The sequence below is a fragment of the Aethina tumida genome, chromosome 5, assembly GCF_024364675.1.
Source record: "Aethina tumida isolate Nest 87 chromosome 5, icAetTumi1.1, whole genome shotgun sequence".
NCBI lineage: Eukaryota > Metazoa > Arthropoda > Insecta > Coleoptera > Nitidulidae > Aethina > Aethina tumida.
The window spans coordinates 10,600,286-10,614,367 of NC_065439.1; the positions used below are offsets into that span (position 1 = coordinate 10,600,286).

A 14,082-nucleotide genomic window follows, 5' to 3' on the forward strand; every position below is an offset into this window, starting at 1 on the left:
TACCGTTTTGGATTTAATTGTAAACATCAAGGGTGGAATTCAATTCTAAAGTATAATTGTGCAAAAATTTCCTCTTCTTAAACGTACGATGTGTGCTATTTTGCTAGACTATACGAGACAATTTGAAAGGTTACGTCTATTCCATCGTTTATGACTTTTCATGTTGTTTCTTGTGTTAAATATTTGTTAAGATGTAATTTATTGTTTCTAGATAGGTGTGTTTTTCATGTATTGCTTGATTGTCACTGGGTAAAAAACTTTCAATGTAAATACACCCGTGGACTAGCTTACAAGTTTGATTTTTATTGTAACTCATGTTTTTTATTATTATTTTTTACCTATTTTTTCCCCAACACGAAAATAACACAACTAACAATAAAAAATGACTTGTAACTATCGGGGTGTATCACTCAACAGCTCAACTCATACTCTACAAATTTTCAGAAACTGATAATGATAATCATCTGCGTGGTGATAATAATTATCATCATCATCTTAGCCACCGTTTTGTCATTGACGGTTTAGTTTGGTTTTTTTCATTTTTATTTTGAATTTACGTCACCGTGAAAACACAAAACTGCCGAAGTCGAAGTCGCTAGAGGATTTCTATTTTTAGGTAAAGAAAAATGTGATTGTCTGCTGAATAATTGAATCCAACGACGGTCTCTGAAACTTGAACCGTTGTGTGGTTCAACTCTTAAGTGTTTTCGTTAGTTTTGTGTTCGTTAATTTTTATGTTTTACTTACGTACGAGTCCACTGTCGTAATATTAATGAACACTTCAACTTTACTGCATTTATCTCCAACATTTTTTTCTGTTCATATACATGGTAATTCACCTTCAATTTATTAGATGTTTATATAAAAATTAGAAAGAGATATGCATACAGTATTGGCAGAAAGTAAAGCAACTTACTTTTAAAATTCAAATAATTTTTGCCCTGGCTATTATGTTAAAAAGTTTAATTTTACTGATGATTATTTGTTTTAGACTGGCAAAAAGTAGAGCAACTTATGCTATTTAAAATTGCATTACTACAAATAATTTGTAATTAGTATTTTAATTAGTTCTCTATAATATATTGTGAAATCCCTATTATTATGAATAACTTCCAAACACCTTTTTTAAATGGAAAGCAACAGATCAATCAACAGTCAATAATATTTGGATCCATATTTTGCCAGAGGACACTTGCAGAACCATGAATAAATCTTGCTGATTACTATACTTTTTGTGACTTTTTTTGTTGTTCACAATATCCCATAAGTTTTCAATAAAGTTTAGATAGGGAAATTGAGATGGTATTAATTGTTTCCCTTAAAAGTCACTGCTTCAAATATTTTGAAGTGTGCATCGGGTCATTATCTTGTTGAAAATAAAGTTTTAGTGTCATATTTTTATCTGAATACGGTTAATTTATTAAGTTAATCACAATAACAAAGGAATATATGAAAACAATTCGAAATAAAATATATTCATATTACGTAGATTTTTCTATAGCTGCACCCAAAATTTCAGATTTATGTGTCCTTTAATTCTCTAACAATCTTAATGAATCAGACATGTAAATCACACTGTATATGAACGATGAAAAATTTGTCAGTTAGTTGCTTTATTAATAAAAGTTAATTCAAATAAAACAGTGGACAAGTACGTATTTTTTATTATTTGATCCCTTTATTAATTTTTATTTATTTTTTTGTTTTATTTTTACAGAAAAAGATCCTGATCATAATCTGCTTAGTAGTAGCAGCCATAATACTAATAATCATACTGGCAACCACCTTAAAATAATTATTTATTTATCAATTTTAGTTTTGTTTTAGAGTTACAATAAACTGACATAGAAACAAAACTACTGGTAAAAACACAGATCTGATTAATTACATAAGTAAGAGATGCTCCAGTATTAGTTAGTCATTCGTTGTCAGTTTCGCGTGCAAATCAATTATAGTGGTATCGGCCGTAAAACGGAACGCGTCCGAAGTTTCGTCATTATCACGCCGGAACTCGGAAACTTGTGAGCTAGAAAGCGCGGGACGATTGGTTCATCGATTTATTTTGTTTTTCATTTATTTTTCTGTTCACAGAAAAAGATCCTGATCGTAGTCTGCGTAATCATATTTCTCACCATCTTAATAGTTATACTGTCCATTTTCTTGTAAGGCCGCGTCATTTGTTCTTTCCGTTTCATTATTATTATTATTTATTTTGTAAAACATATGCAATATGTGAGTGTGTTAAAACAAATTTATATTATATTAACCCTTGTGAAGGGACCACACTGCCCCGTAGTGTAATTTTGGAGCGAGGGCGCAAACCGTACGGGCTCTAGTCTAAGTCCTTGTGAAACTCCGTTGTTTTTGTTGTTTTGTGCCCTCGGTCTGTTAGTTCAGGTTCAAACCGGCAGAAATATATGTAAATATGTTGAAATATGTATCTGCAGTTTAAAATAGAGATTTATTATTTTTATCAGATTTTAGGTAGAGATTATATTAAAAAATAAATGAGTTATATAAAGATCTTGTCAAAAAAATAAAAATAGTTATAATAATAGGCTTGGGTAGGTGGATGTCTATATCAATATTAAGAAAATAAACCTAAGCAATATAAAAAACAACTATGTATTATCGTTAAACTTTTTGGCTTGCGTGTGCAATATTCTAATTTTCATTCGGTCTACTCAAATTGCTATTGTGAAAAAATTACCGCGCTTAAACTACCATTTTGCTTTGTAATAGTGTCGATAGCTTAAGACAAACTGCTAATTTTTACCACATCTAATTTTTTTTTAATGCGTAACGTGTTCCAGTCGTTTAAACTGTTGTAAAAACTAAAATAGTTTTAACTGAATTATTGTGTAGATTCTCAAAATTTAGTGCTTACATTTAAGCTATAGATACTGTGATTTTCCGAGGTGTGATAATCCGATGCAGGCATCACCGTTTTTTTCCAAAATACTCCAGATTTTTTAACATTTGTTTTTTGTTTGTTTTGATTGGACCTGTGAATTTTTGGCATTTTAGAATACCGTTTACAAGCATTTATTTTATAAGCATTATAAAACTACTAATAATGCCAAAGACTATTTATTATGTTATTGTAGTCACTGTAAGAATATAAGATGTCGTTATATTAAGTGACGTTATCTTAATTTGAACGATTATTTTAGTTTATGATTTGTGTATTTATATTTATTAATTATTATTATTAAACTTTTATTTTATATATTTTTGTTGTTTTATTTTTTATTTATTGTGCATTCCTTTTTTAAATAAATGTAACCTTTGGATATTTTAAATTTTAATAAAATGAAATAAATGTTCCAAATTCATTGTCTTTGCCTGTTATGAATATTTTCAGATAATGATAGAGAAAAAATGAATTACCACAAACCTCATTTGATATCTATGACCGTTTCTGGAATATCTATGAAATTCGATTTTTTTAACAAACAGTAAAAATTTTCTACAGGTACATTTTTACGTAATGTACCACAAGTTACTTAATTTATCTTAGCAAAAATATGTCTCCCAAAATTTTGAACTATGATCAAACTTATTTCAAATGGAAATCACATTTTATCTTTCAAGTTTGGGGAAAAAATAAACTAGCTAAGATATAACGATATTTTTGGTAAATTTCTTGATATTAAATACTAGCGTTTTTAAAAACAAATAAATTATTAATCGCTCCCTCTTTTCATTTCATAGACGATATTATTTAATTAAATATCTCAAAATTCACTAAAAATTATCTATCTTATATCTCGGAGATATATTACAAAAAAAGTTTTTTTGAAAAGCCTTATTTCTGTTCTAAATAAAATGTTACACTTATCTCGAAAAAGGTAAAAAAGTTTACCTCGAAATCTAGCAAAAGTATCATTTCGTGGACATTTCAAAAATGGTTTGTGGTAATCAATATTTTAAAAAATGACTAACTTGCTTTTCTCTTGTTTTTTCTGGAAATGCAAATAATATCGAAATACAATCAATTTGGGGCATATAATTTTTCATTTAATTTAAAAATTACATTTCTTACTCATTTGAGTTTTATTTTACTTATTTTATTTTTCTTTCTGTTAATTTATAAAATAAAATAAGTCATCCCATAAAATAATTAAATAATTTCATTAATTAACAAAATAAAAAAATATATTTCGTGCATTTTTAGTTTTCCGGATCACACTCATAAAATATATATATATATTTAAAGTTAGAATAGAACATTTCCATTTTTAAAATAGTTATTCGTTTAGTAACTATAAAAAATAATAAAATTATATAAAAACGATACTAAAAATTTTCCATTTAGTTTGTTCTGTCATTGTCTCAATAGTTTAGTGGAACAACAGCTGTATTAATTAATGTAAATTATTACTTTTACTAAATCAAAAAGCGGAGAAACGTAGACAATAAAGTTTTCGCGAGCTAGAACCCCTTTTAAAAAATTATATTAAATTATTTCTTGGCAATAAACAATTGGGATTAATACGAGACGATTCAGTAAAAGTAATAAGCACTAATCATAATTATAAACGGGGATTGAAATTATATAAGATCTTCCAGATTGTCTTTGTTTTATTTAACGGAGTTTTAGGCCTGAAAACCGGACCAAGGTATGATTTGTGTTGGAACAAGAATACCTCCCCGTTGTTCTGTCACCCTTTGCTATTGTCATTCTTGTTTTTTATTATTAAGTTTTTGAATCAAATTAGACCCAGAGGAGAGTGACAATTGGCACTTGCCGTAGTTATAATAGTGGTTCAAAATTGTACACGAATTATTGTTAATTAAATAACCATATTTTGTGTGTTTCAATCTGCAGAAGAAAATCATGATCCTTATTTGTCTGACCATTCTGGGAATTATTATCGCTTGCACCATCGGTGGATACCTCGGACTGGTGTAAATTTATGTGAGTATTTTTAACGAGTTCAAACACTCGTACTGGCATAATATATATTTTATTTATTTAATATATTTGTGTGTCAATGTTTCAGATGGAGATATCAACAATTTTCGAAATAATCATCATACTTTTTGGCTTGCATTTAAAGAAATTAAAACACACACGTAAAGGATCGTTTATTGAATTAGGAGTTTTCGTTCCAAATCAATGGTTCATAGTGAAATTGAAAAAATGTTAAATATTACAAGTCGAAGTCGTAGCTTAGTAGCAATTATTGTATAATATTTTTTTCTTAATTAATTAAGAATATCGAGAAACATTTGCTGTAGCAATAAAATATGTGAATGTTCAGTTCGAAAATGTGTGATATATAAAATATTAATTGAACATGTTACATTGCCTCCAGAACACGTCAGTCCGATCTTAAACACTCCCAAATACATTTGAGATGCACAACTTGTTACCATTATATTTTTTGTAGAGAGGCAATTTAACGTGTTTAGTTTTAGTTTGTTCTCTAGTAATATTATTGCGTATTAGTGTACAGATTTACTTAGTTTTCTGTGTGACAGAAAGCGCTTTTTTATTTAAGCATTTTGTAAAATCTGAAAGGTGCCGTTTTTTCTTCGAAAAAAAAATTGTTTATATATTCACCCTCTTCTTAGGGTCTGTAATTATTGAACTATATGTGTAAAATATTTTGAGGATATAAATCGGTTATAAAAATACAAATAATTTGACTAAACATAGCTCGTTATAGTAGAATTATACATAGATGAGAATAGAGGTCGTAGTGACAGAAAGTGTCTCTACTAAAAAAACATAAAAAATTAACTAGGATGGTGCACAATCAGTAGATTTTTGAGAGGCCTAAATCTAATATGTTCAAAATTGGCTGTATTTTTTAGTGAACCTCGTGTATAACTTAGATGAATGAGATCTCTCTATTTTTGTAAGGCAACAACAAACCTTAGCAGAAATCTTTTAGCGTGTTCTCTGATAGAACAGACATTAATTTCTTCTTAGTACTTTTAGCTGTTTCTACCTCCCTCATTTCTCAACGCGACCAATTACGACCATTTTGCGAACACTAACCCCAATTACAAAGAAAAAATACAGCTTGTTTTGCGCATCTCTTCTCCACAATCGGTAGAACCGCGTACCGGAATTGGAAAATTTTCTTTCTAATGGGTACTGTCCTGGACTATATTTAAAATGCCACACATGCACATTAATTAATGCACAGTAACATAAACCTTTAAAAAAAAACGATAATGGGCCTTTGCACTGCTAATTTTGACCGGGTTCCTGGTTGGAAACACATTTACCTGTCTTCCGTCACCAAAATTCACTCGATGTGTGTCCCGTTGATTGATTTATCCATTGTCTGTTCGTTTGTCGATTTTCGTAGGCTTTCAAAGATCTCTAAATATACGAAAATTTAAATGGTTAGATGAAATCCATTTTGTTCGGATGAACCGCGTCCTGAAATCATAGGCTGCGACGACGGTTTGTTTTTGTTACGCTGTTAAACTGTGTTTAGGCGGTTTAGCTGATCGATGGATCGGGAAATTTTGATTGATTCAAAAGCAATATTAATTAACAAACGAATTAAACCATTTGGATTGTACATTGGAACATGTTCATTGAAATTTGCCGGTCCACGTTTTTTCCTTTTTTTGTAATTGTAGGTAATCATTAAGCTCCAGCATTTTACCAATTCAAAACTTAAGTGTCAATTCGATTGGAGAACTTTTTGAATATTGATAATGTAATTAAAATAAAAAACAATTTTCGAGCATCTATTTCAATGTTGATGCAAAATAAGTGAGATATTTATGTAGGATGATACTTTTCATATACTTAAGTAGTTTATCTTTGAATATAATATGTTGTAGAGTTTAGGCTATTTGAGAGAAAAAAGTGGTGTTCCCCTCTGATAATGTTAAACTGTTTATTATTCTGTTCTGTTTTTAATAATATATAGAGAATATCACTGTACAAATGGCAATATTTATATAATTAATTAATTCACTCCTCTTTTCGATGATTAAATAACAGCAAAGTTGTATATTTGTAACATACCCCGTTTCTGTTTTAAATGTTTATAATAAACTATGACAGTTTTAACTGTAGGAAATATTAATAAAATAAAATTGTTGATATAAGTAAGTAGTTAATTTTTCATTAAAACTTACCATGTAGTGTATGTCGTAGATTTATCTATTTCTTCCCGGACCAGTGAATGGTAGGTATTTCTTCAGCTTCAGAACATATCATTTCCCCTTCAACAAACGACTGTCGTAGAACTTAGTGTTATGTGTTGCATGTTGTGTAGATAAAAATCTAAATAAATGAAACTAGTGCCTAGAAAATAAAAGCGATTTTTGTGAAAAACAAAATTGTTATTTAGTCATCGCGATGAGGAGCCAAATTGTGATTAAATGAACGTGCCCTTCTCAATCAACAACCGTATTGATAGTTGGGTTGTTGCAGTTCTGTTGTTGACGACTAGATTAATTAACCCCCTGTACACCGACATAATTACATTTGAATAAACCACCCAATTGAACACTGGCGATTCTGATTCCAAGGAACCAAGATGGGGTGCCCTTCCATCGCCAGTGTCCAACGTACCCCTCACTCGTGTGTTGTGATCCCCGTTAGACTAGTTGCACTTATCTATGTGTCTGCTCCTTGTAATGTCATTGAATGTGCACGGAAAACGCGACGGCACGGCAATTCGTTATTTTTTATTATTATATTTTTTGGATTGCCGTGCTGCTGCGTTTGATTCCATTGGACGGCACCGCAAATTTTACGAACTAATCACCTCGTTATATTTGTATATACACTAGGTATTTTATGCTTTCAATACGTAGACAATAATCGTTACATATGAATACATAATAAAACTTTCCTAGGATGTATATTATTAAAATAAGATCGTTCATTTTAAGCGTGTAAACTAAATGTGTGTTGTACAAAAAAGCAAAAAAAAAAATTAAAATAAAATAAAAATAAAATGTTTAACCGAATCGCGTGTCGTCCATTGGACTATGTAAACTAGGAAAATCATTTTAAAATTTACGCAATACATTGGAAAAATTGGAAGTGACATTATAAACATCTTCCACGAGATGACTAGAGTTTTATTTACACCCACCTTATCATTCAAAATTATTCATTTATGGTTTGACTGTACATTTCGTTTGGTTTAGTTGCCTTTTGGTTTCTCAATGTGTTACTGAAGACGCCTATGAAATAAACCTGTTTCGTTTCTTCTATTTTGTCAATTCGAAACAGTCTGCAAGAGATCATTTTAGTGTTACTAGTTCTTGCATACATTTGTTTTGAAGAAAAACACAGGTAAGTAAAATATTATTACTTAATTAAAATGATAAAATACAATATTGATATATAAAATTCTTATTAATATTGAATAAATATACTCAGCTACAGTACATAAGAATCAAATTTTAATATACAAATTCATGTTGCTACCGCTTCAATTAATTATTTGAAATACCTAATAATAATCATTCTAATAAATGAAGCATAAAATTAACATTAATTTAATTGCATTTTTTTATTACAAATAAATAATATTTATCGTACAAGTTTCAAGTTTTATTGTTACAAATTTATATTTATGAAATTAATAAAAATATATATTTTTTTAATTTCGAACTGCGATATATTTTCAATAAATCACAGTTATTTACTTTCGTGATAGTGATAATTATTATTTATGTTATCTATTTATTTCAACCTACACGTTAGACCCGTTAGTAGTGAGCGTTGCCAAATGTTTTCAAACGTATCAACAGGTAGAAAAAATCCTGCTAAACCAAACTAATATTTACAAGTATATCAAAACTAAACTCCCACAATACAAAATATTATAAATCTAAAGCTGAAATCAGTTTAAAAACAAAATTAATGTAAATAATTTTACAAAAATAGGGAATATACATTCCTGCAACGAAACAAGACAACATGGTGTATATACGTCCTGCTAGAATTTTATGACAACAATAAATGCTGCGTTCGATAAAATTCTAAATTAATTACACTAAAATATGTTATCATCGTGTTGTTAATTACCTTGAAATACACCATTGTTCTTGTAAGCAACTATTTTTGTTAGAGGAAGATTGATCAATTGTTCGTTGTTTCAGGTTACGAATAAAATGTTGTGTTGGTGTCGGCTATTTGTTTTGGTTTCGATTTCTTGTGGGGTTTTCGGTAAGTTTACGTATGTTTCAATTTTTAATATAATACCTGAAGAAAATTTGTTCACAATTGTATATTTTTGTAATTTATGTCGTTAAATATTAATAATTCGATTAAAATCATTTTTGATTAACTCATTAATTTTTGTAATCATAAACGACTGACAATATGATTAGGTTTTCCTGATGATGGCTGGGAAGGAAATTGGTTTCCTCATGGACCCAACGAAGAAGACACGAATCCAAAGGCCCAATTACCATCAACCCGCAATCATTTATACGACGCCCACCACGGGGTAGTGATGGGTGTTGCTGACCCCAGTTGTGACGATGCAAAGACAAATTTAACGATTGACTGGTGGGATCAACCAGAAAACTACACGTGTGTGGAAGAAAGACACATTTACCTCCCGAATTATAACGTCAGACCTAAATTGTCAAGTCAACACATTCCTGCTGAATATAGCGTAATTTGTATTATTGTTTTGTGTCGTTTTTATTAATTTTTAACTTTCAGGCGCCTCACAGATGTATGGACGAAGCCATACCATACGATGTCACCATTCCAACATTGTAAAACATTTAGACTTATCTTCTTATTGCATTGTTAACTTAAACTGTTCGTAGTGGGACACACAGACCTCTATGGGCAAAATTTGGCGAGTACAAATTCGTACCGAGACAAAGGTGGATACATAACTTAGAACACGGCTCTGTCGTCATGTTGTACCATCCTTGCGCTAACCCTGCTGAAGTTAAACTCCTAAAGTCTTTGGTCAAATCTTGCCTCTACCGCTATGTAATTACACCCTACAACCTGCTCTCATCAACCAGAGTAATTTATGAACATTTTAATTTATTTGTAAATTGATTTTTTATTTTTTTTTAGCCTTTAGCTTTGGTGACGTGGGGCTACCGTTTGGAGATGTCAAAAGTAGCACCAGATATAATCATTGATTTTATTAAAGAGCATGCTTTGAAAGGTCCGGAACAGACCTCGAGAGACGGGCAGTACGATCATTTTCTTATAGAACATGCCGAAGTCGTACCGAATTCCGATATTAACGACGTCAATCTTTGTCCCTCAAGTGGTTTGCAAATGTAATACGCTATTTCACTGTATTATTTTCATAATGTGAAATTATACAGTGATTGTAATTTTCGTAAACCTTGCTGAATTACTAAAATTAGTTTTCGGTGATGTTTTTTTAATGTGATTTAAAATTGGTGTCAATTGTTCAATTATTGTATTTTAACTGTGAAACAACGAAGCTGTACCTCTGTATTTATTATTGTATACAAAATTCAATCTGTGCTATATTATACACCTAATACTAAAAAAATATACAATTTATATATTGTTTTATTTAATTCAGAATACTAAATTGATTTTACATTTACCAAATTTTATGATTTTCTGTAAATAAAATTTAAATTTTTTGATTTTCCATCTCTTAAAATTATTTTCGTGTAATACTGCTTGTCTAACTCTTGATAGTATGTGCTGTATATTTTTTCTACGATTTTAATAAATAATACAGTGTTCTTACCATCAGGTTATTATTACGGCCTGAAATTATGTTGGTAGTACCCGCAGGTTTTCTATACACAGGTGCATTACTATCAAAAACTCAACGTTCTGGCATCTGATATTTTACTACTTATTGAGATATTTTGTGACTCATATTATATTAATATGAGCAGAAAATCTATATTACAATTAAATTAAACGCTCTAATTAATTAAAAATATATTATTTCCTTAGACAAACTAAAAATGAATTAAAGAAATTTCGGCTACTTTAATACTTATTACGCCAAACAAATTCATGTAGATGCGAAATAAATAGAGCTTCTGATTTCCCAAACTGGCGCTTTTTGCCCTCATCTACATGTTTTCATGGCATCATCGGAATTCGCAAAATTCCTCTCATGTATTATTGTATCATGAGTCCCCAATCTCATCTTTTCAATTATATGTCCTCCACCCATTTGAGATAAGGTAATTGTAAACATACATTCAAAATATTATTGAAAATTAACAATTTTTATTAAACTGAGGTTTCATTTAATATAATAAAAAATCAAATATTCATTTTATATATATTTTTTAAATAATGTATTTTTAGGCGTGATGAAGAACTTGTCTTGGTCAATTAAAAGAAAATCAAAATTTCTTTGAGAAAAATTAATTTTAAACTTGAACAATATTGAGTTTTGACATTTTTCATTGAAATTTTTGAAAATTTAACAATTTTTATTAAATTGTGGTTTCGTTTTATATAATAAAAAAATCAAAAAATCAAATATTTATTTCATTTATTTTTTTAAATATTCCATTTTTAGACGTGATAAAGAACATGTCTCAATCGATTGAAAAAAATCAAAATTTCTTAGAGAAAAATTAATGTTAAACTTGAACAAGACTGATTTTTTCCTTGAAAATTTATGCATTTTTATATTTTTTTCAGAAAGCTTATCAAAAATAGAATATTTTCAAAAAAAAAAAAAAAAAGAAATAACCAAACAATACCTAACCTAATCTATTTTTTAGGAAGTTCATCAAAAATAGAATATTATAATATATAAAAATGTTAAGTTTTTGTTATATAAATATTTGACTTATTATTGTTAAAATATTTACAAATTTATATGTTAAATTCAAGAAAAAATATAAAAAAATTTGTACTTTTGAAGTTTAAAATTATTTTTTCTCTAATATTTTATTTCATAAAATATCCTATTTATTACTATTTATTACATAAAACCGCAAAAATCAGAATTTTTCAAATTTAAAATTAATTTTTCTCTAAGAAATCATACAAATCAGGCACAATAAAAATAATCTATAAATAAATGAATAATCGAACTAACACAAATTAATAAATACGGAAATAAATGAAAGATAAATATAATACTACACAAAAAAAATGGATATACGCAAACACATGTTAGAAATGAAATGTTAGAAAATATAAAAATTCACAGCGGCAAGGTTGAGTCCAATTTTGAGATTCCAGAGTTGCCAACTTAATTTTTAGGCTGCTATAATGCAGTTTTACCCTAAATTGGTTTTACATTTATCAAATTTCGATGATTTCTACCTCTAAAAATTATTTTCGTGTAAAATGGGTTGTCTAACTCCTGATCGAATGATATATGTATTATGTTCTAGAATTTTAATAAATAAATAATGCAGTGACTACCTAATATACAATATAATTAATATTTTCCTGAAACAAAAATTAAAGATTTTGTTCTTCCAGTAACTTCTATGTAAGTTAGTTGTTCTAATTGAAAAAATTAAATTTCGATTATTTTGTTCTAAATTAATGATGATACCTCGTAAGACAATTAGAGATATTTTTTACTTCTGGGAATATCTTAATGTTTAATATTATTGTATATTTGGAAGTAACAATAAAAATAGTATTCTTTTCATATATGTGGAAAATGTTGGTAAAACTATTCACAGATGGTACAATACAATTAAATTTTACTTTTTTATGCGTTCAAATTCAATATACTAATAATTTATACTTCAGATTTATGAAAAATAAGAATTATTTGTTAATTTAATAAATTCTAAATAACAAAATTACAGTTTTTTTGCACAGAAGTTAATTAATTTTAATAATCCATTCACAGATGGCACCAACAACAGCGTAATTGAATTTTTAAGGGTCCATATGTTAAGTCTCGACTTTTGACGAATAAATGCGAAGACATCCGAAAGCCGGCCGCGCGATGGCTTTCTGTGTACAGCGGCGCGACGGATTAGGACCGGGGCTGTCGACCAAAGATTGCGTGTTCAGTAAAGCAAACCGTAAAATATACAAATCTTGGTAATTCTGGTGGAAATGCGTAGATATTTTGTAATATACGAAGCAGATATAAAACATTTTTGCAGTAAAATTAAGTATTGTTTATGTCAACATAGGAAGAATCTTCGTTTATAAATTAATGACAGGAGTTATGAAGTTATTTTAATATTAACTACACCAGACTAAAAATTTGTTTAATAATTTTAATAAAGAAATATTGAACTTTTGAAACATTATGTATAAAGTGTGAAATTTTATAAATAAATTTTAAAACAAATATGATATTGATAACTAACGTAACCAAGTAATTTTAAGTCACAATTATTTTCAATAATTTTATTTATTATTGTAAATAATATCTCGCGAATTTTTCTCTGTTATTTTGTTTATGTGTTATATATATCGATATATTTTCAAGTTCAAATCTTTAAAAACTTTAATATTCATTTCAAAAAACTGTTATGTACAATTATTTATCTCTGCATTTTAAATTCGAACATTAAAATATAATATTAAAAATTTGAATATACACACGGGCTTGTAAATATATGTGACACAACATACGTATATAAAAATAAAATATATGGCGATATTATCGTATTCTCAAGATATTAAATTAAAAAGTTAACTGATATTTGTTACTTGTTTTAAAATTATCCATAAAAGTGAACCTTTTGGATTATGTTCTTTGTTTTTAACGGAAAATCGAAGCAGTTTAACCTAATATAGACAGAAACACAAAAGTATGGATTTTATCATTAAAGCTTAGTAATATATAAAATTATTTTGAATATTTTTATTATCATGAAAAAACTATGTCAATTAATAAATATTAACACACATGTTGATGACATGTTGATCTTTGACATGACATAGTTTTGAAGTCGTAATATTCTTTAATAACAAATATATTAATGGTCAAACTTAGGTCATTTTCTACCATGTTTGTATAGCAAATTCTAACCTAACCTAACCTAACCTAACTTAACTTAACTTAAGAAATTTGGCACGGGATTAAGTTTAAAGCTAAATTTGTGTATAATTACGAGGCAAGTTCTGTATCAATAAGGTAATTAATTATATAACAAAATTTGGTAAAATGTCTAATT

At 28.4% G+C, this 14,082-nt stretch overlaps 2 protein-coding genes across 11 annotated transcripts in view; both read left to right on the forward strand.

Moving 5' to 3' along the window:
• LOC109595958 (syntaxin-1A) overlaps nt 1-8,056 on the forward strand; it is a 40,301-nt gene extending 32,245 nt beyond the window's left edge. For 2 of the 9 annotated variants that reach the window (XR_002191340.2, XR_007548185.1), the window contains exons 9-10: nt 445-616; nt 1,718-3,231. Coding sequence is in view for 5 of the 9 variants with exons in the window: in XM_020011397.2 (XP_019866956.1) it covers nt 4,832-4,915 (84 nt within the window). In the remaining 4 variants the exon portion in view is untranslated. Of the gene's footprint in view, nt 1-444; nt 617-1,717; nt 3,232-4,831; nt 4,922-5,006 lie in introns of those variants that run through there. The other 7 variants (XM_020011398.2, XM_049968149.1, XM_020011400.2 and 4 more) reach the window with 5 other exon arrangements.
• Nucleotides 8,057-8,199: 143 nt separating this feature from the next.
• LOC109595954 (uncharacterized) lies at nt 8,200-10,504 on the forward strand. 2 transcript variants are annotated; one of them, XM_020011394.2, is made up of 6 exons: nt 8,200-8,284; nt 9,097-9,163; nt 9,328-9,617; nt 9,668-9,723; nt 9,778-9,985; nt 10,040-10,504. In XM_020011394.2, the coding sequence occupies exons 2-6, from the start codon at nt 9,109-9,111 to the stop codon at nt 10,253-10,255; spliced, it is 825 nt and encodes a 274-aa protein (XP_019866953.1). In that variant the 5' UTR covers nt 8,200-8,284; nt 9,097-9,108; the 3' UTR covers nt 10,256-10,504. The 2 variants fall into 2 exon arrangements, with proteins under 2 accessions (XP_019866953.1, XP_019866952.1); XM_020011393.2 differs by lacking the exon at nt 8,200-8,284 and adding an exon at nt 8,906-9,044.
• Nucleotides 10,505-14,082: the final 3,578 nt, after the last annotated feature.